General features: G+C 47.2%; 1 protein-coding gene across 1 annotated transcript; it reads left to right on the top strand.

Moving 5' to 3' along the window:
• The first annotated feature begins 5331 nt into the window (after positions 1 to 5331).
• KRI1 (KRI1 homolog) lies at positions 5332 to 19340 on the top strand. Its single transcript, XM_069946556.1, has 19 exons — positions 5332 to 5439; positions 5752 to 5828; positions 7767 to 7872; positions 8612 to 8702; positions 8815 to 8869; positions 9223 to 9272; positions 9595 to 9691; positions 10948 to 11025; positions 11164 to 11294; positions 12099 to 12225; positions 12369 to 12464; positions 14151 to 14321; positions 14530 to 14605; positions 15530 to 15636; positions 15762 to 15912; positions 16713 to 16843; positions 17434 to 17498; positions 18175 to 18270; positions 18582 to 19340. The coding sequence occupies exons 1-19, from the start codon at positions 5364 to 5366 to the stop codon at positions 19258 to 19260; spliced, it is 2460 nt and encodes an 819-aa protein (XP_069802657.1). The 5' UTR covers positions 5332 to 5363; the 3' UTR covers positions 19261 to 19340.
• The last annotated feature ends 1093 nt before the right edge of the window (positions 19341 to 20433 follow it).

The raw sequence follows: 20433 nt of genomic DNA, 5'->3' as shown, positions 1-20433 counted from the left end.
ATACACACAGTGATGTCACAGTACAGGGATAACACACAGTGATGTCACAGTACAGGGATAATACACACAGTGATGTCACAGTACAGGGGAGATAATACACAGTGATGCAGCTCAGGGGCTTGATGTTCTCCTTCTCTGCTTGCTGTAGGTGGATGGAAACATTCTTGTTCATATCTATAAAAGTCTCTCACCTCTCACAGCTGAGGGTCTGTTACAATGGTCTCCAGTGTATACAATTGTCTATGAGCCAAATGCTTCAGGAGCAGAAATAAATCCCTTGAGTTAAGGCCCTATTCCACCAACAGATCTGACGACAGATTATCTGCCAAAGATTTGAAGCCAAACCCAGGAACGGACTATAATCAGAGAACAGGTCATAAAGGAAACCCTGGATTTCTCCTCTTTTCAAATCCACTCCTGAGTTTGGCTTCAAATCTTTGGCAGATAATATGTCATCAGATCTGTTGGTGGAATAGGGCCTTTAGTTTTACTATGTGAGGGTTCTTGTTAATGGGGAGAGTGTTGTGTGTGACTGGCGCCCCCCTCCTGTGGGGTTCCTTATTACATGGATTTCTAGGATCACCCTGGTAATCTATAATCCAGTGTGGGGTGCAGCGACTATATGGCGGTCTATAGGACTGAGCTGTCATGCGCCGTGGTAAGAAGCTTTATACTAAACCTGCAGCTATACACAAGGGTCCTTAGGGTATAAACCCACACACCGTATACGCAGCGTATTTACTGCTGAAATACGCAGCAAATACGCAGCAGATTAGATCTAAATAACTGAACCCAGCATCAAATCTGCTGCAGATCTGCTGCATATCCGGTGTGTGTGTTTGTACCCTTAAAGGGGATCTGTCAGCTTATATCCACATCCCACCCTGCGGACACTGTTAGATAGCTGTTGGGTCAGGGAGGCCATGACGCCTCTGATATACCCAGTTGTTAGGATGGGTTCACACTACGGAATTCTCGCGGATAAACTCCGTGGAATTCCGCAGTATGTCCGCGAGCTTTTCCGCCGGCTCCATAGACACCATTCTATGGGCCGGCGTAAAGCGCACGGCCGTGCGTGCGAACATACTGCGGAATTCCGCGGAGTTTATCCGCGAGAATTCAGTAGTGTGAACCCACCCTTATTCTATAATATGGAAATGCTTTTATTCCAGAGCATAAAGGGTTAAAGGGGCTTTCCTGAGCTCCTGAAGTGCAGCAAGCTATAACACATGCTTACTCCCCCTCCCATACCAGAGCCTGTTTAGGCTTCCAGGTGTCACTGACATCCCAGCCTCCAGCTAGTCAGGAGCTTGGGAAAGCCTGTTCTGGAAGCACAGACAGATATATGAGAGGTACCGTGTGTCTCCCTGATCTAACAGTGTCAGCAGTGCCGAACATCAATTACAGCTGACAGAATCCCTTTAAGCACCCCCCACATGGAGTACAGACCATACGCAGACTGAGCCAGTGCCCTATACCAGACCCCTAACAATCTCTACTCACTAAATACGGACCCCAGACCAGATCCCCTATATACATAAAGATCCCAGACCAGACCCCCTAATATATACAGACCCCAGACCAGATCCCCTGATATATATACAGATCCCAGCCCAGATCCCCCTGATATATATATATACAGATCCCAGACCAGATCCCCCTATATACATAAAGATCCCAGACCAGACCTCCTAATACATACAGATCCCAGGCAAGATCCCCTGATATATATACAGACCCCAGACCAGACCCCCTGATATATATATACAGATCCCAGCCCAGATCCCCCTATATACATAAAAATCCCAGACCAGACCCCCTGATAAATACAGATCCCAAAACAGATATCCTAATGTACAGACCCCCAGACCAGACCCACTAATATATATAGATCCCAGACCAGACTCCCTAATATATACAGATCCCAGACCAGACCCCCTAATATATACAGACGCCAGACCAGATCCCCTAATATATACAGACCCCAGACCAGACTCTCTAATATATACAGATCCCAGACCAGACCCCCTAATATTTACAGACCCCAGACCAGACCCCCTGATATATATATATACAGACGCCAGACCAGATCCCCTAATATATACAGACCCCAGACCAGACCCCCTAATATATACAGACGCCAGACCAGATCCCCTAATATATAAAGATCCCAGACCAGACTCCCTAATATATACAGAGCCCAGACCAGACCCCCTGATATATATACAGACCCCAGACCAGATCCCCTAATATATACAGACCCCAGACAAAACCCCCTAATATATAAAGAGCCCAGACCAGACCCCCTGATATATATACAGACCCCCAGACCAGACCCCCTAATATATACAGACCCCAGACCAGACCCCCTAATATATACAGAGCCCAGACAAAACCCCCTAATATATACAGAGCCCAGACCAGACTCCCTAATATATACAGAGCCCAGACCAGACCCCCTGATATATATACAGACCCCAGACCAGACCCCCTAATATATACAGACCCCAGACAAAACCCCCTAATATATACAGAGCCCAGACCAGACTCCCTAATATATACAGAGCCCAGACCAGACCAGACCCCCTGATATATATACTGACCCCAGACCAGACCCCCTAATATATACAGACCCCAGACCAGACTCTCTAATATATACAGCCCCCAGACCAGACTCCCTGATATATATACAGACCCCAGACCAGACCCCCTGATATATACCGACCCCAGACCAGACCCCCTGATATATATATATATATATACAGATCCCAGACCAGACCCCCTAATATATACAGACCCCAGACCAGACTCCCTGATATATACAGAGCCCAGACCAGACCCCCTAATATATACAGAGCCCAGACTAGACCCCCTGATATATATACAGACCCCAGACCAGACTTCCTGATATATATACAGACCCTAGACCAGACCCCCTGATATATATACAGACCCCAGAACAGATTCACTAAGGCTGGGTTTACATATATAAGTTGGCATCAGTTGCGTTTTTTGCCTAAAAACTGACCACATCTGATGTCACAACTGATGCCAAAAATGCATCAGTTGTGATCAGTTTTTCTATCCGTCTTTTCATTAAAAACCATCAGTTTCCATCAGTTGTCACAAGTTGCGCTCATCAGTTGACATTTTTTTCCCCAGTATGTTTTCCTGTCATTTTCAATGGGATTTGCGGGGGAGCGCACGGCGGCTATATACTAAATTGGGGGAGCTCACAGGGGGCTATATACTACAAGGGGAGAGCGCACAGGGGGGCTATATGGGAGGGGGAGAGCGCACAGGGGGGCTATATGGGAGGGGGAGAGCGCACAGGGGGGCTATATGGGAGGGGGAGAGCGCACAGGGGGGCTATATGGGAGGGGGAGAGCGCACAGGGGGGCTATATGGGAGGGGGAGAGCGCACATGGGGGGCTATATGGGAGGGGGAGAGCGCACATGGGGGGCTATATGGGAGGGGGAGAGCGGACAGGGGGGCTATATGGGAGGGGGAGAGCGCACATGGGGGGCTATATGGGAGGGGGAGAGCGCACATGGGGGGCTATATACTATTGGGGGAGAGCGCACAGCAATGCTGTATACTAATTGGGGGAGAGCACACAGGGAAGCTAAATATTACTGGGGGGGCAACAGGGGGGCTATATACTACTGGAGGAGAAACAGGGGGGGTGATATACTACTGGGGGACCAAGGGGGGACTATAGGGGAGGGGGAGAGCACACAGGGGGAGATATATGTTTATTTTGTGCTACTATTTGCCTGAACGCCGAATGCCAGAGCCGAACGGCATGCGTCCTGCCCGGCGAGGCATCCGGCGCTCTATTTGATTGAATTGGTGTGGCGCCGCATCACCGGAGCGGCGGTCCGCCAGGACGCTGCAAGATGCGTCCTAACGCACCGACGGTCCGGTGATGCGGTGGCCACTAGTTCACCGCCGCACATTTTGAACGATCCCATTGAAAACAATGGGATCAGTTCAAAGATGCGTTTCCCTCCGGCGCTTTTCTCCTGCGCCGGAGGGAAACGCTGCCGCACCGCTGGACATATGTAAACCCGGCCTAATACAGACCCCAGAGCAGACCCCCTAATATCTCCCAGAGCCCAGACCAGACCCCCTAATATATACAGACCCCAGACCAGACCCCCTAATATCTCCCAGAGCCCAGACCAGACCCCCTAATATATACAGACCCCAGACCAGACCCCCTAATATCTCCCAGAGCCCAGACCAGACTCTCTAATATATACAGACCCCAGACCAGACCCCCTAATATATACAAACCCCAGACCAGACCCCCTAATATCTCCCAGAGCCCAGACCAGACCCCCTAATATATACAGACCCCAGACCAGACCCCCTAATATATACAGACCCCAGACCAGACCCCCTAATATATACAGACCCCAGACCAGACCCCCTAATATATACAGACCCCAGACCAGACCCCCTAATATCTCCCAGAGCCCAGACCAGACCCCCTAATATATACAGACCCCAGACCAGACCCCCTAATATATACAGACCCCAGACCAGACCCCCTAATATATACAGACCCCAGACCAGACCTCCCTAATATCTCCCAGAGCAGACCTTTTAATATATACAGATCCCCAACCTAACTTATATCCAGATCCCAGACTCAATCTCCTAAGAACCCCTCCTCAGTTACTGCAGATACCGTGCAGACCTCTTCTTGTGCAGACCTCCCAGGCAGTTTGGGGTCTGTATACACAGGGAGGCTCATCCACCCCATTACAGACATCACATACTCACCTCTCCCTGTTCCTTCACTTCTCTGTGCTCCTGAGTGCGGTGCTGCAGACACAGGATGCATAACCTGACCCAAGAATGGAGGGAGATGTGGGAATGAGGAGGGAGTATTTTTTAATGGAGTCTCACACACAGTTCAGAAGGGCTTAAAAACAGGAATTCCCATCCTATGGCCCCAATTTTATTCTGTATAACCTTCATGTTGTAGGTTGAGTTCACATGGTGCGTTTTGACGTTTTTGGAAGATGACTTTACCAATTGTTGCAACATCTGCTACAAATGTCCTGTAAGTCAAATCCATGAGAGGAGGATCTAATAGTCTTATGTAGGGTGAGCGTCATGTGGTAGGGTAGTCACAGCGGCAGCCACGCCCTACACATGGACAGTTACACTACAAGGGTGCTATCCCTTTAAAAAGAAGTTGCTTATCGCCACGCCCCCACGAAGAGGATTGGCTGTTGTACGTTGGAACGCAAAAAGCTCACTTCGGATTCGTTACTGTCCACATTGGAACGCATGACGTAAATCAGTGGGCGTGTTCTATCAGCTAACGTGGTTCCTGGTCGGGAACAGCATGGCGGAGCTGAAGATTAACCGCAAGTTCGCCGAGCGCTATGACCGCTACCGGGAGAAGGAGGAGCTGCAGCGGCGTAAGTGTTTCCCTTCCCCCGGCCGGGAAATGATTACTACTTCAATGGAGAGAATTATAGTCCCCTAATGGAACTACAACTCCCAGCATGCATCAGATCATGTAGAGCGGCGGTCTGCAACCTGTGGCTTCCCAACTGGTCCAAAACTACAACTCCCAGCAGGCCCTGACAACTCACTGTCAGTAGTTGTTGTTGTGCACCGGCTGGGGAGCCCCAGGCTGCTGTATAGGGTCAGGGCATGCTGGGAGTTGTAGTTCTGCTACAGGCTGGAGAACACTGGAGTAAGAGATGATGTCTTTGTGTCCTGTACAGTGAAGGATCGCTATGGAGACAGAGGAGAAGAGGAGAGCGGATCCTCCAGCTCCGAGTCAGACAGTGAGGATGATGTGGTGGGTACTGGCAGACTATAGGATGTCCGGGAGCGCCCCCTTATGTTATAGGATGTCCGGAAGTGCCCCCTTATGTTATAGGATGTCCAGGAGCGCCCCCTTATATTATAGGATGTCCGGGAGCGCCCCCTTATGTTATAGGATGTCCGGGAGCGCCCCCTTATGTTATAGGATGTCCGGGAGCGCCCCCTTATATTATCGGATGTCCGGGAGCGCCCCCTTATATTATAGGATGTCCGGGAGCGCCCCCTTATATTATAGGATGTCCGGGAGCGCCCCCTTATATTATAGGATGTCCGGGAGCGCCCCCTTATGTTATAGGATGTCCGGGAGCGCCCCCTTATGTTATAGGATGTCCGGGAGCGCCCCCTTATGTTATCGGATGTCCGGGAGCGCCCCCTTATGTTATAGGATGTCCGGGAGCGCCCCCTTATGTTATAGGATGTCCGGGAGTGCCCCCTTATGTTATAGGATGTGCAGGAGTGCCCCCTTATGTTATAGGATGTCCAGGAGTGCCCCCTTATGTTATAGGATGTCCAGGAGTGCCCCCTTATGTTATAGGATGTCCAGGAGTGCCCCCTTATGTTATAGGATGTCCAGGAGTGCCCCCTTATGTTATAGGATGTCCAGGAGTGCCCCCTTATGTTATAGGATGTCCAGGAGTGCCCCCTTATGTTATAGGATGTCCAGGAGTGCCCCTTATGTTATAGGATGTCCAGGAGCGCCCCCTTATGTTATAGGATGTCCAGGAGGGCCCCTCTTATATTATAGGATGTCTAGGAGCACCCCCTTATATTATAGGATGTCCAGGAGCACCCCCTTATGTTATAGGATGTCCAGGAGCGCCCCCTTATATTATAGGATGTCTAGGAGCGCCCCCTTATGTTATAGGATGTTCAGGAGCGCCCCCTTATGTTATAGGATGTTCAGGAGCGCCCCCTTATATTATAGGATGTCCAGGAGCGCCCCCTTATGTTATAGGATGTCCAGGAGCGCCCCCTTATGTTATAGGATGTTCAGGAGCACCCCCTTATATTATAGGATGTCCAGGAGCGCCCCCTTATATTATAGGATGTCTGGGAGCGCCCCCTTATGTTATAGGATGTCCAGGAGCACCCCCTTATATTATAGGATGTCCAGGAGCGCCCTTTTATGTTATAGGATGTCCAGGAGCACCCCCTTATATTATAGGATGTCCAGGAGCACCCCCTTATATTATAGGATGTCCAGGAGCACCCCCTTATATTATATTATGTCCAGGAGCGCCCCCTTATGTTATAGGATGTCCAGGAGCACCCCCTTATATTATAGGATGTCCAGGAGCGCCCCCTTATGTTATAGAATGTCCAGGAGGGCCCCTCTTATATTATAGGATGTCTAGGAGCACCCCCTTATATTATAGGATGTCCAGGAGCGCCCCCTTATGTTATAGGATGTCCAGGAGCACCCCCTTATATTATAGGATGTCCAGGAGCACCCCCTTATATTATAGGATGTCCAGGAGCGCCCCCTTATGTTATAGGATGTTCAGGAGCACCCCCTTATATTATAGGATGTTCAGGAGCACCCCCTTATATTATAGGATGTCTAGGAGCACCCCCTTATATTATAGGATGTCCAGGAGCGCCCCCTTATGTTATAGGATGTCCAGGAGCACCCCCTTATATTATAGGATGTCCAGGAGCACCCCCTTATATTATAGGATGTCCAGGAGCGCCCCCTTATGTTATAGGATGTTCAGGAGCGCCCCCTTATATTATAGGATGTTCAGGAGCACCCCCTTATATTATAGGATGTCCAGGAGCGCCCTCTCTGATGGCCGCTGGGCTCCCAGTACATGTATGGTGGTGCTGGCCCTGTATCAGTAGGACTCTGTGGGTTCCATCTTATTGTAGACCACTCTCCATGTAAGATACTGACTCCTCTTCCATCCTGCAGGCGATCGACCCCCAGCTGGACAAAGACTTTTATCGTACGTTATCCCTTCTCAAGAAGAAAGATCCTGTCATCTACAAGGAGGATGTGACTTTCTACAAGGAAAGCGGTAAGATTGTCACCTCACCTGGTCATTATATGTGTGCGCCCTATAGTGATACAACCAGCAGGATGATCAGACACTCTTAAAGGGGTTGGTCGCAAAAATAAAAAAGGTTTCCTTCAAATCAACTTGTCAGTAAGCAACAGAGATTTGTAATTTACTTCTATTAAAAAAATCTCCAGTCTTCCAGTACTTATCAGCTGCTGTATGTCCTGCAGGAAGTGATGTTTTCTATCCAGTCTGACACAGTGCTCTCTGCTGCCACCTCTGTCCATGACAGGAATTGTCCAGAGCAGGAGAAGATTTCTATGTGGATTTGCTGCTGCTCTTGACAGTTCCTGACATGGACAGAGGTGGCAGCAGAGAGCACTATGTCAGACTGGAAACAATACACCACTTCCTGCAAGACATACAGCAGTTGATAAGTACTGGAAGACTGGAGATTTTTTAATAGAAGCAAATTACAAATCTCTGACACTTTATGGCACCAGTTGATTCGAAATAATTTTTTGGGGTGAACTACCCCTTTAAAGGACCTGGATCTGGTTTGGACACCAGTGACTGGCGGAATGAGTCATAATGTAGTATTACCTGGTGCTCACAGAATTCAGGGTGGGTGCAGAGCAGCAATACTGTCCTTTCCCCTCCTTCCTTATCTCTACTACTCCTTTTCTTTGTCTTCCTTCCTTTCCCAGCATTCTCTTCCTTTTCCCCTCTAACCTATGGACCATTGTCTTCCCTTCAGATCCACCTGCCACCAATCACAGTAAATCCTCCAAGGAGAAGCCGATGTACCTGAAGGACTATGAAAGAAAAGTCATTTTGGAGAAGGAAGGGTGAGGAGGTCATGTGACGCGGTTCATCTTCTGACCATTGGGTGACAGTATGTAGCCACTCTTGGTCTGGGGGTCTTGGAGGGTCGCTCACCTTGGTTTTCTTTTCCTGTAGTAAATACGAGGATGAGGAAAGCTCGGAAGATGAAGACCAGATTATACAGGACCAGGTAATATTGTGCTCAAAATTCCCATCAAGACGTCCAAACAATGGGCCGGACCATTTTAAAGTCTGCCCGCTCCCTGAGGATCCGCCCTCACCTGGGCCCTTGTGCCTGACTTTTCTGGCCTCGCCCATTTGAAGGAGTTGAATTCTTAACCACAAAAAAACAGTGCCACACTTGTCTACAGGTGGTGTGAGGTACTGCAGCGCAGCTCTATATAATTACAGGAGGGTGAGCTGCAGTACCAGACATGACCCGTAGAGAGGAGTGGCGCTATTTGTGAGAGAAAGTAGTCATGTAATCCATTTAATGTAAGAAGTTTTATTATTGTATATGTAAACTGCCTTCCTGTTTTGCAGAGAGCTCGATCTCCGACATATATAGAGGAACAGAGACAGATCCGAGAAAGGTGAGCAGTATATAAGGTGTGCTACAGGGTGGGAAAGCCCCTCCTACCAGGGGGACATAGACAGGAGGGAGGAGCTATGTTACATGGAGTCTGCTCCTCCCATGACAGGGTGACGCACACTGGAGGGAGGAGCTATGTGACATGGAGTCTGCCCCTCCCACTACAGGGTGACACAGACATGAAGGAGGAGCTATCTGACAGGGAGTCTGCTCCTCCCACCTCAGGGCGACACAGACAGGAGGGAGGAGCTATGTGACACGGAGTCTGCTCCTCCCTCCACAGGCTGATGGAATCATAACTTTTTTTTTCTCTGAATCTGCAGTTTCCGTAAGTTTGTTGAGGACAGTGATAATGATGAAGAGGATGGAGAGACCACAGCAAACCTATTAACAAAACGCATGAAAACCAAGAAAGAGCAGGTTAGTGTATATGTACAGCTGTGGTTAGTGTGTGTGTACAGCTGTGGTTAGTGTGTGTGTACAGCTGTGGTTAGTGTGTGTGTGTGTGTGTGTACAGCTGTGGTTAGTGTGTGTGTGTGTGTGTGTGTGTGTATGCAGCTGTGGTTAGTGTGTGTGTACAGCTGTGGTTAGTGTGTGTGTACAGCTGTGGTTAGTGTGTTTGTGTGTGTGTGTGTATACAGCTGTGGTTAGTGTGTGTGTACAGCTGTGGTTAGTGTATATGTACAGCTGTGGTTAGTGTGTGTGTGTATACAGCTGTGGTTAGTGTGTGTGTATACAGCTGTGGTTAGTGTGTGTGTGTGTGTACAGCTGTGGTTAGTGTGTGTGTATACAGCTGTGGTTAGTGTGTGTGTACAGCTGTGGTTAGTGTGTGTGTACAGCTGTGGTTAGTGTGTGTGTACAGCTGTGGTTAGTGTGTGTGTACAGCTGTGGTTAGTGTGTGTGTACAGCTGTGGTTAGTGTGTGTGTGTGTGTACAGCTGTGGTTAGTGTGTGTGTGTGTGTGTGTATGCAGCTGTGGTTGTGTGTGTGTGTACAGCTGTGGTTAGTGTGTGTGTACAGCTGTGGTTAGTGTGTGTGTACAGCTATGGTTAGTGTGTGTGTACAGCTGTGGTTAGTGTGTTTGTGTGTGTACAGCTGTGGTTAGTGTGTTTGTGTGTGTACAGCTGTGGTTAGTGTGTGTGTGTGTGTGTATACAGCTGTGGTTAGTGTGTGTGTGTGTGTGTACAGCTGTGGTTAGTGTGTGTGTGTGTACAGCTGTGGTTAGTGTGTTTGTGTGTGTACAGCTGTGGTTAGTGTGTGTGTGTACAGCTGTGGTTAGTGTGTTTGTGTGTGTGTACAGCTGTGGTTAGTGTGTGTGTACAGCTGTGGTTAGTGTGTTTGTGTGTGTGTACAGCTGTGGTTAGTGTGTGTGTACAGCTGTGGTTAGTGTGTTTGTGTGTGTGTGTGTGTACAGCTGTGGTTAGTGTGTATATAGCTGTGTGAGATGAACAGCAGGATATTATACACTCTGGTTTGGAGCTGACCCTTCTATCCCTGTGACAGTCAGTGCTGCTCTGTACTATCATCTTGTTCTTATCTTTTTTGATCTTTAACCTGTGACTAAGGAAAAACTACAACTCCCAGCATGCCCTGATAGCCTGCTGCTGCTTTGCAACCACTCTAGACCACTGCCTATAACCACTCCTAACATGTTCCATCATCATCATCACCTCACAGGAGCAGGAGGATGAAGAATATATCGCTTGGCTGAAAGGACAGAAGGACATAGAAGATAAAGAAGAAGTGAAGGAGATGGTGAGTTATACATCGGCTTCTCCTCCCAGCTATTGTTCTCTGTAATCAGCCAGTGACCACATGCTGCAGTGCTCTTCAGTGGGATAACTGGCCAGCTGGGTGGGGATCGGCCCTGACTGTGGTGTCCGCTCTGTGCAGGGTTATCTGAAGGAGTACTGGAGTAACCCAACTCTGGATGAAGGCGAGAAATTCCTGAGAGATTATATTCTGAATAAGGAGTACAAGGAAGACGAGCCTGAGGGGGAGGAAGATGACGACGATGAAGAATGGTGAGTGTATTCTGATTATTATTATATGTACATCGCTGTAGGATCGGTAGAGTTCTGACTGCTGGGACCCCCACCAATTACTAGGACATATAAGTCATTGGTGGGGAGAAATATGATCAGCCGGGTAAGGATGCTGTTTTTACGCGGTACCATTGGCCTTATAGGAAATCAATAATATACTATTAAAGGGGTATTCCCCTTAGGCTAAATACATGCTGAATCATCTCCCCCTCCTGTAGACTAACAATTAGTTTGATACTTATTACATTTTCTGTCTCCTTCTCCCAGTTCTAAGCTGCTGCTTTGTACTGAAGACACAGAAAACTGTGCGTGAGCCATTCTCTCTGTCTCTCAGAGATAGCTGATGTAAACAGTATCGCTGGCTGTTTTTGCACTCTGTGATGCCAGGAGATCAAGTTGATGATAACTTCACTGTTATTTACCCTCCCGGCATTACAGAGTGCAGAGACAGCTGGCAAGATATGCTGTTTACATAAGCCGTCTCGGGAAGGGGGGTGGAGATGAAGTGAACAGCTCACACACAGTCTTCTGTGATGGTCAAGACCCATGATGCATTACTGCATTTCTTTTCTAACGTGAGTTATGTGATGATGGAGGACACGCCTCTTTGTTATTACGGTTGAGTCATGTGGTGATTGAGGACACACCCCTTTATTACAGTTGAGTCATGTGATGATGGAGGACACGCCCCTTTGTTATTACGGTTGAGTTATGTGATGATGATCAGTGTAATCCCTTAGAGTATTAGTACGATGTTCATTAGGTTCTTACCTCTCCCCTCAGCCCCCCAGCTTTAGAGGAGGCTCCTCATGTGTCAGATTCAGAGGACGAAGGGGAACTTTTCTTAAAGAAACAGGAAGATTTCGAGAGAAAATACAATTTTAGATTTGAGGAACCAGATTCTGATTTGGTAAGTTGTGACTGTGTAAGAGGTGATTCATTATGGGCGGCAATTCCCAGTAATGTTATAGAACTGTGGCTGTCGCTTATAATCATCATATCCTAGGATCTACATTACTGTATGACTGACTGTTTTATGCATTGTGTATCCAGATTAAGACCTTCCCCAGAACTATTACCCAGTCAGTGAGGAGGAAAGATGATCGGAGGAAGAGGAAACGAGAAGAGATAAAAGAGAGAAAAACCAAGGTGAGGACCAGCAAACAGAAATCAGGCAGAGCTGAAATCACTTATATTGTACTGTCCTCGATATAGAAGAATAAAACTAATACTGCTCCTATATACAAGAATATAACTACTATAATACTGCCCCCTATGTACAAGAATATAACTACTATAATACTGTCCCCTATATACAGGAATATAACTACTATAATACTGCTCCTATATACAAGAATATAACTACTATAATACTGCTCCTATATACAAGAATATAACTACTATAATACTGCTCCTATGTACAAGAATATAACTACTATAATACTGCTCCTATATTCAAGAATATAACTACTATAATACTGCTCCCTATATACAAAAATATAACTACTATAATACTGCCCCTATATACAATAATATAACTGCCCCATTCTGTGAGAGCAGCAATGGTAAGTGTAATACCATATCCATACTTGTGTCGTTTGGGGGCAGCCTTCCCCGCCGGTGGTGCTGGCTGGGTTTTGGTGGGGCTTTTTGGGTCTGGTCCTGTGACATTGGGGTTGCAGGGCCGTTCCATGGCCTCCCTTCCCTGCACGTGCACGCTTTGCGGGGGTTGGCGGTCGCTGACCGACACGGTGTGGAGTCAGCGTAGGGACCCGTGTGGACCAGAGGACCTGCGCGGTGGTACACGGGGCAATATGGCTTGATCAATTCATATACAGACACTCTGGTGTTGATTTTTAATATAGGCCTAGCGGCATTAGTATCAGCCATAGATGGGATGTGCAGCCGTTCCACTCTCTCCAGTTCGTATAACTACTATAATACTGCCTCCTATATACAAGAATATAACTACTATAATACTGCTCCTATGTACAAGAATATAACTACTATAAAACTGCTCCTATATACAGGAATATAACTACTATAATACTGCTCCTATATACAAGACTATAACTACTATAATACTGCCCCCTATATACAGGGATATAACTACTATAATACTGCTCCTATATACAGGAATATAACTACTATAATACTGCCCCCTATATACAAGAATATAACTACTATAATACTACTCCTATGTACAAGAATATAACTACTATAATACTGCTCCTATATACAAGAATATAACTACTATAATACGGCTCCTATATACAAGAATATAACTACTATAATACTGCCTCCTATATACAGGAATATAACTACTATAATACTGCCCCCTATATACAAGAATATAACTACTATAATAGCAACTTGTAGAGCAGGTCTGAGTTAGCACCAAAGTCCGTATAGTATCTGCTGTATACCCATGAGCTAGGATCATATACGTGAGGAATCTATGCAACGGGGAGGAGGATGAAGGTGCAAAAAGCTTATAACAGACTAAGTGAAATCCAAACGAAGAAAAAAGAGCTTGCACTCACCAAAAATCGCTGCAAATCAATCCATCTATTCAGTCTCGACAGACATGTGTGGGGAGGGGGAGTGAAAGCAGGGGCATCCTGATGGCTACGGACCGTTTCCTGTGCCTAAGAAACAGCGAATAGATGAATTGATTTGCAGCGATTTTTGGTGAGTGCAAGCTCTTTTTTCTTCGTTTGGATAACTACTATAATCCTGCCCCCTATATACAAGAATACATACTATTAATATGAACAGATGGACGTTTCTGTGGTTCGGCAGCACATTGTCCATCATGATTTATTCTGATTCTAGGAAAAAGAAAAGAAACAAGAAGAGCTGAAGCAGCTGAAGAATCTGAAGCGTAAGGAGTTGCAGGAGAAGCTGCAGAAGTTACGGGAGCTGACGGGGGAGCAGCATCTGGGAGTGACGGAGGAGGATTTGCTGGAAGACTTTGACCCAGCGAAACATGATGAGATTATGCAGGTAGTAGGTCTGTCCTGTGACTACTGTGCAGGTTTCTTGGACATTAGTCCTGAGACAAGTGCAGTACAGTATTATTGCCATTAGACACTAAGTGGTGGAAAATCTTGGGGGGTCAGAGTTTGTCCCATGACCCTTTACCTTGTACTGCATGGCTGTAACCCTGGGCGCAGTTGCTTTTGACTGATCTTTAAACCCTTCTTCCTGGCAGAAATGTTTTGGTGATGACTACTATGGTATAGAGGAGGACCAGAAGCCACAGTTTGAGGATGACGATATGCTGGAGGGTGAATATATATTTCTATTATATATATTTATTTATTTGTATAAAGGTTCACACTGGAGGGGTTCACTGTATGCTTACTTTACTGATCCTGAGTTACATCCTGTATTATACTCCAGAGCTGCACTCACTATTCTGCTGGTGAGGTCACTGTGTACATACATTACTGATCCTGAGTTACATCCTGTATTATACTCCAGAGCTGCACTCACTATTCTGCTGGTGGGGTCACTGTGTACATACATTACATTACTGATCCTGTATTATACACCAGAGCTGCACTCACTATTCTGCTGGTGGGGTCACTGTGTACATACATTACTGATCCTGTATTATACACCAGAGCTGCACTCACTATTCTGCTGGTGGGGTCACTGTGTACATACTTACATTACTGATCCTGAGTTACATCCTGTATTATACTCCAGAGCTGCACTCACTATTCTGCTGGTGGGGTCACTGTGTACATACATTACATTACATTACTGATCCTATATTACACCCCAGAGCTGCACTCTATATACTGCTGGTGGGGTCACTGTGTACATACATTACTGATCCTGTATTACACCCCAGAGCTGCACTCGCTATACTGCTGGTGGGGTCACTGTGTACACACATTACATTACTGATCCTGAGTTACATCCTGTATTATACTCCAGAGCTGCGCTCACTATTCTGGTGTTATAGGAGATGTTGGGGGTGTCTTTGAAGACAAGCTCGTTGACTGTTTCTATTTACAGGTAGCAGAACTGTGAATGTAGCTCTATAGTATTTGTTTCAAATCCTCGACCCCTTCTTGATCTTCACCCATCTATAGTCAGTGTGGCCGCTAATCCCGGTCCTTCCTGTAGCCAGGCCAGGATGTCAGTAACCCTTCCTGTAGCCTCTGTATACCCTTGTGCCATTAATGTCTCCTCCCTCACAGAGGACTGGAATTGGGATAACTGGACAGGAGAGGAACATGAGGACGGTGACAACATGGAGGTTGGAGAGGAGGACTCCGCACCTCATTGGGACGACCCCAACTTTGTGGTAAGAGTTCTGCAGTCGGGCTAGTGTATGGGGGATACTGGGCCAACCACCTGGGCTATGTTACATATCATTACACCATCTGATCCTGGATCTAGGCCTTACTGTAGAGCTCTGCTTGCTTTCAGATGGATGCAGAATATGACCCCCAGGCCGCTCCTGTCCCGTCTCGGAAAGAGAGGAAGAAAATGCGTCTGGAGCTGGAGAAGAACGCAAAGAAGAAGAGGAAGTCTAAGTTTGCCGAAGTTGTGAGCAAGCAGAAGCCGGTGTTCAATCCAGGTTGGTGCCGAATCTTCTGTCTAGGTCAGGGATAGGGAACTTTTGGCCCTCCAGCTGTTGCAAAACTACAATTACCATCATAACTGGGCAGCCGAAGCTAAGGCTTTGGCTGCCCAGGCATGATGGGAATTGTAGTTTGGAACAGCTGGAGGGCCAAAGGTTCCCCATCCATGGTCTAGGTGAATTCTCTGTCTGTACAAGTACTATGGCTTGTGGGTTCTTGTGGGCGTGGCTGTATTACCTAAGCCCCACCCACCTGCAGTGGATGGGATCACAGAAAACTGTATATTTAAAGGAGAACTCTGGCAAAAAAATTCTCAAATTTGTAGAAATTTATAGATTTGTAAATGACTTCCAGTACTTACCAGCTGCTGTATGTCCTGCAGGAAGTGGTGTATTCTTTCTAGTCTGACACAGTGCTCTCTGCTGCCACCTCTGTCCGTGTCAGGAACTGTCCAGAGGAGGAGCAAATCACCATAGAAAACCTCTCCTGCTCTGGACAGTTCCTGACTCGGACAGAGGTGGAAGCAGAGAGCACTGTGTCACACTGGGAAAAAATACCACTTCATGCAGGGCATGCAGCAGCTGATAGGTATTAGAAGACTGGAGATTGTAAAATAGAAGTCATTTACTAATCTGTATAACTTTCTGACACGGGTTGATTTAAAATAATTTTTTTCCACTGGATAACCCCTTTAAGTCCCCCCCTGAAAGAGAGAAATCGCTGCATTGAGAAAGGGGTTAAAGGTCACATGTCAATCACAATGTGAAGTCCTCCTGAACGCTTGTGTTCTCTACAGATGATAGAAGTTTCCAGGAGTACGTGGAGGAGTATTACAAGATGGATTATGAGGATATAGTGGACGATCTCCCGTGTCGATTCAAGTACCGGCAGGTGGTGCCCTGCGACTTTGGGCTCTCAACAGAGGAGGTAACTCTAGCCATACCCTGGGGCGGACCTCCGACTGTTGCAAAACTACAATTCCCATCATGCCTGGCTTAAAGGGGTTATCCAGCGCTATAAAAACATGGCCACTTCTCCCCCTACTGTTGTCTCCAGGTCAGGTGTGGTTTACAATTAAGCTCCATTTACTTCAGTGGAACTAAGTTTGAAACCGCACCCAATCTGGAGACAACAGTAGGGGGAAAGTGGCCATGCTTTTGTAGCGCTGGATAACCCCTTTAAGCTTTGGCACTCCAGGCATGATGGGAGTTGTAGTTTTGCAGCAGCTGGTTCCTCATGTCTGGTCTTGATGCAGCTTTGGTCCTAGTGTCAGCTAATATGAGTGTTCTTCCTTCTGGAGGAGAGCTGCTGCATATCATTTGCATACTGTTTCTCCCATGATGCATTGCCTATACAATAAGTCTCTACCATGATGCATTGCCTGTACAAGTCTCTTCAATGAGAAACCCTGATCGGGAATGTTGTTAAGACTCCAGCTGAAAGAGCGGAGTGCCTCCTCTATACTCTTACATCTATGATGGCTTCTCATCCTCACTCATAGTTGTTTCTTCCTGCAGATCTTGGGGGCAGATGACAAGGACTTGAACAGATGGTGTTCTCTAAGGAAAACCTGCATGTACAGGTGAGTCCCGGGACCTGCGAGAGCGGAAATGGACATCCCATAGTATAGGAAGCCTGTTAAAGGGGTACTCCAGCACAAAAGAAATTTTTTTTCAAACCAACTGGTGTTAGAAAGTGCCAGAGATTTGTAATTTACTTCTGTTTAAAAATCTCATGTCTTCCAGTATTTATCAGCTGCTGTATGTCCTGCTGGAAGTGGTGTATTCTTTCCAGCCTGACACAGTGCTCTCTGCTGCCACCTCTGTCCATGTCAGGAACTGTCCAGAGCAGTAACAAATCTCCATAGAAAACCTCTCCTGCTCTGGACAGTTCCTGACATGGACAGAGGTGGCAGCAGAGCACTGTGTCAGATTGGAGATAATACACCACTTCCTGCAGGACACGCAGCAGTTGATTAGTACTGGAAGACATATTTTTAAAGCAAATCGCTTGGCTTTTTTTACATGAACAGACTGGTGCTGTGGTACATTTTCTTTAAATAGAAGTAAATTACAGGTCTCTGCCACCAGTTTATTTGCAAGAAAAAATAAATGCTGGAGTACCCCTTTAAATGGGAAGTTCTCCTTAATTCTTCTGGTCGTACAGACATCATCAGAAACTTGCACCTGCAGGACTCCAAGAAGTCCTGATCATACAGTGGACGGCAATGACGGACAGAAATAAAATCTATGTTACAGGTCTGAAAAGGAGGACATGTACGATCAAAGCATCTACAGCCAAAAGGGGCAAAACGCCTGGAAGAAGCAGCAGGTCTTAAAGTCTCTGTCTCAGAGGTGAGCTCCTCTTACTGTAACCTGTTCTTAAAGGGATTTTCGGCTATAGAAGACCTCAGTGGTCCCAGCCTTTTGGGAAATCCTGCTTATAAGTGTTCAATTTTACTACAGCGCCTCCGGAGGGGGAGTTGTGTATTACACAGTGCTCATTCACATGAATGGGTTGTCTGCGTAATGCAGGACGGGACAGGTTCCCTGGAGCAGGAGACGCTCTGTGTCACCTCACTGGTTGGAAGAATGAGCAGTAGACTCAGAATGGGGTTTACTAACCTGGACAACCCCTTTTAAATATTCTTTTCTTCTCCCCTCAGTAATGAAGACGACTCAGAATCTCCCACCACTTCCAAACAAAAAGTAGGAAAGAAGCGGCGAGACAGGTTAAAGAACCAAGCCGAGGAAAAGAACCAGGCCCTGGCGTCACCTCCACCCAAGGTGGCCACATCCAACCAGAGGCTACCTCCAGAACCAGCACCCAAGGAGGTGGCAACCAGTGCGGAGACACCAGCAGAGGTGACTCCGCCACCACCGCACCAGGGTAAGGAGAAGACTCCGCCACCACCGCACCAGGGTAAGGAGAAGACTCCGCCACCACCGCACCAGGGTAAGGAGAAGACTCCGCCACCACCGCACCAGGGTAAGGAGAAGACTCCGCCACCACCGCACCAGGGTAAGGAGAAGACTCCGCCACCACCGCACCAGGGTAAGGAGAAGACTCCGCCAATACAGGACTCCATGGTTATTTCCAAGGCTAAGGCAGCAGAAGCCAAGGCCACCGACCTGTTCTTGAAAGACAAGAGGAAGAAACTGAAAAAGAAGGGTGGTCGGCTGTTGGGTAACAAACTGCGTCTGGGCGGGCGAGAGTTCAGCGGGCAGAGGTTACGGGCGTACGGCTTGAACCCCAAGAGGTTAAAGTACAGACAGCTCGGCCGAGAGAGACGAAAATCCAAGGAGAAGCAGGAGAAGAAGAAGGGCGGCAAAGCGGACGTGTAGGGACGTTCAGCACAGGAAACGGGACTTGTTCAATAAAAACCGAGCTTTATTTCCCCGATAATAAAGCAATTTTCACAATATACAGATTTCGTGTTTTATTCCAGTTTAGTCCCCATTAGGACATGTAGAATTTACAATAGGGGGTCAGGTGATTCTTCTTAGACCAATCACAGGAGAGATCAGTGCTGGTCTGTATACCCCCCTTTAACCCCTATTGTAACCAGTAGTATAATGCTAAGAGGAGCTGTCATCTCTACGCTGTATACCTATAGGGAACCTTAGGCCCTCCAGCTTTTGCAAAACTACAATTCCCATCATGCCTGGACCGCTAAAGCTTTGGCTGTCCAGGCATGATGGGAGTTGTAGTTTTGCAACAGCTGGGGAGCCAAGGTTCCCTATCCCTGCTATATAGTATACAGACAACCAAGAGATTGGTAGCGACGGTCAGTGCATTCATACGTTTCCAGAAGGAACGGCAGCACACAACGGTAAGGACAGCCGTCAGGTGACTGGTGCCATGTCCTCTCTATATCCTAAAGACAGATGTATATACATATACAGGATCTGCTGGTAAACCTTCCACAGCAGATCCAGAACCAAGAACTCACCCAAAAAAGGAGGCTGCAAAGACGCTGGACTGACCGTTCCCCATGGTCAATAATAGAGCCTGTCAGTGCGGGGGTGTGCCAGCCCGTAGGTTAGGGAACTGCCCAATGGATATTCCCATGTCAGCTCCATAGGATAGGGGAGAAGTAGCTGACTGCTAGAAGGCCCATCCACCAGGAATCCGCTAATCTCGAGAATAGTGGATGAAATTGCCCCCTAATGAATGAAGCGCTCTGTTCACTCTCTATGGGACTGACATACAACGCTGAACTAAAAAGCATTCAAGCCTTCTAGAGAATGAATGAAGCGCTGATGGCTTTATGCATCGCTGGGTGATTGCACCCCCATTCTAGGGATTGGTGAGGGTCTCAGCTGTCAGACCCTGGGTGATCAGCCTGCACAAGCAGACATGGGAATACCCCTTTAAAGTTTCTGTCAGTAGGTATATACCACCAGTTTATCTACGGTATATAAACTAGTGACGAAGAAGCTGAACAGAATGATGTATCACCTACATTGTCCTGTGCAGCTGATCCAGAAATATCCTCCCTAATAACATGGATAATA

This window comes from Dendropsophus ebraccatus, chromosome 1 (assembly GCF_027789765.1).
Source record: "Dendropsophus ebraccatus isolate aDenEbr1 chromosome 1, aDenEbr1.pat, whole genome shotgun sequence".
In the NCBI taxonomy this organism is placed as follows: domain Eukaryota; kingdom Metazoa; phylum Chordata; class Amphibia; order Anura; family Hylidae; genus Dendropsophus; species Dendropsophus ebraccatus.
The sequence above is the reverse complement of the archived record's forward strand: the minus strand, read 5'-3'. Positions and strand labels throughout refer to the sequence as shown.

Excerpts from the sequence above, each read along its gene's own strand:
- KRI1 (XM_069946556.1), top strand. The coding sequence starts at position 5,364 with ATGGCGGAGCTGAAGATTAACCGCAAGTTCGCCGAGCGCTATGACCGC. Across the intron at positions 12,465-14,150 it reads TAAAAGAGAGAAAAACCAAG|GAAAAAGAAAAGAAACAAGA; the intron begins GTGAGGACCAGC and ends TTCTGATTCTAG. Across the intron at positions 14,606-15,529 it reads GGATGACGATATGCTGGAGG|AGGACTGGAATTGGGATAAC; the intron begins GTGAATATATAT and ends CCTCCCTCACAG.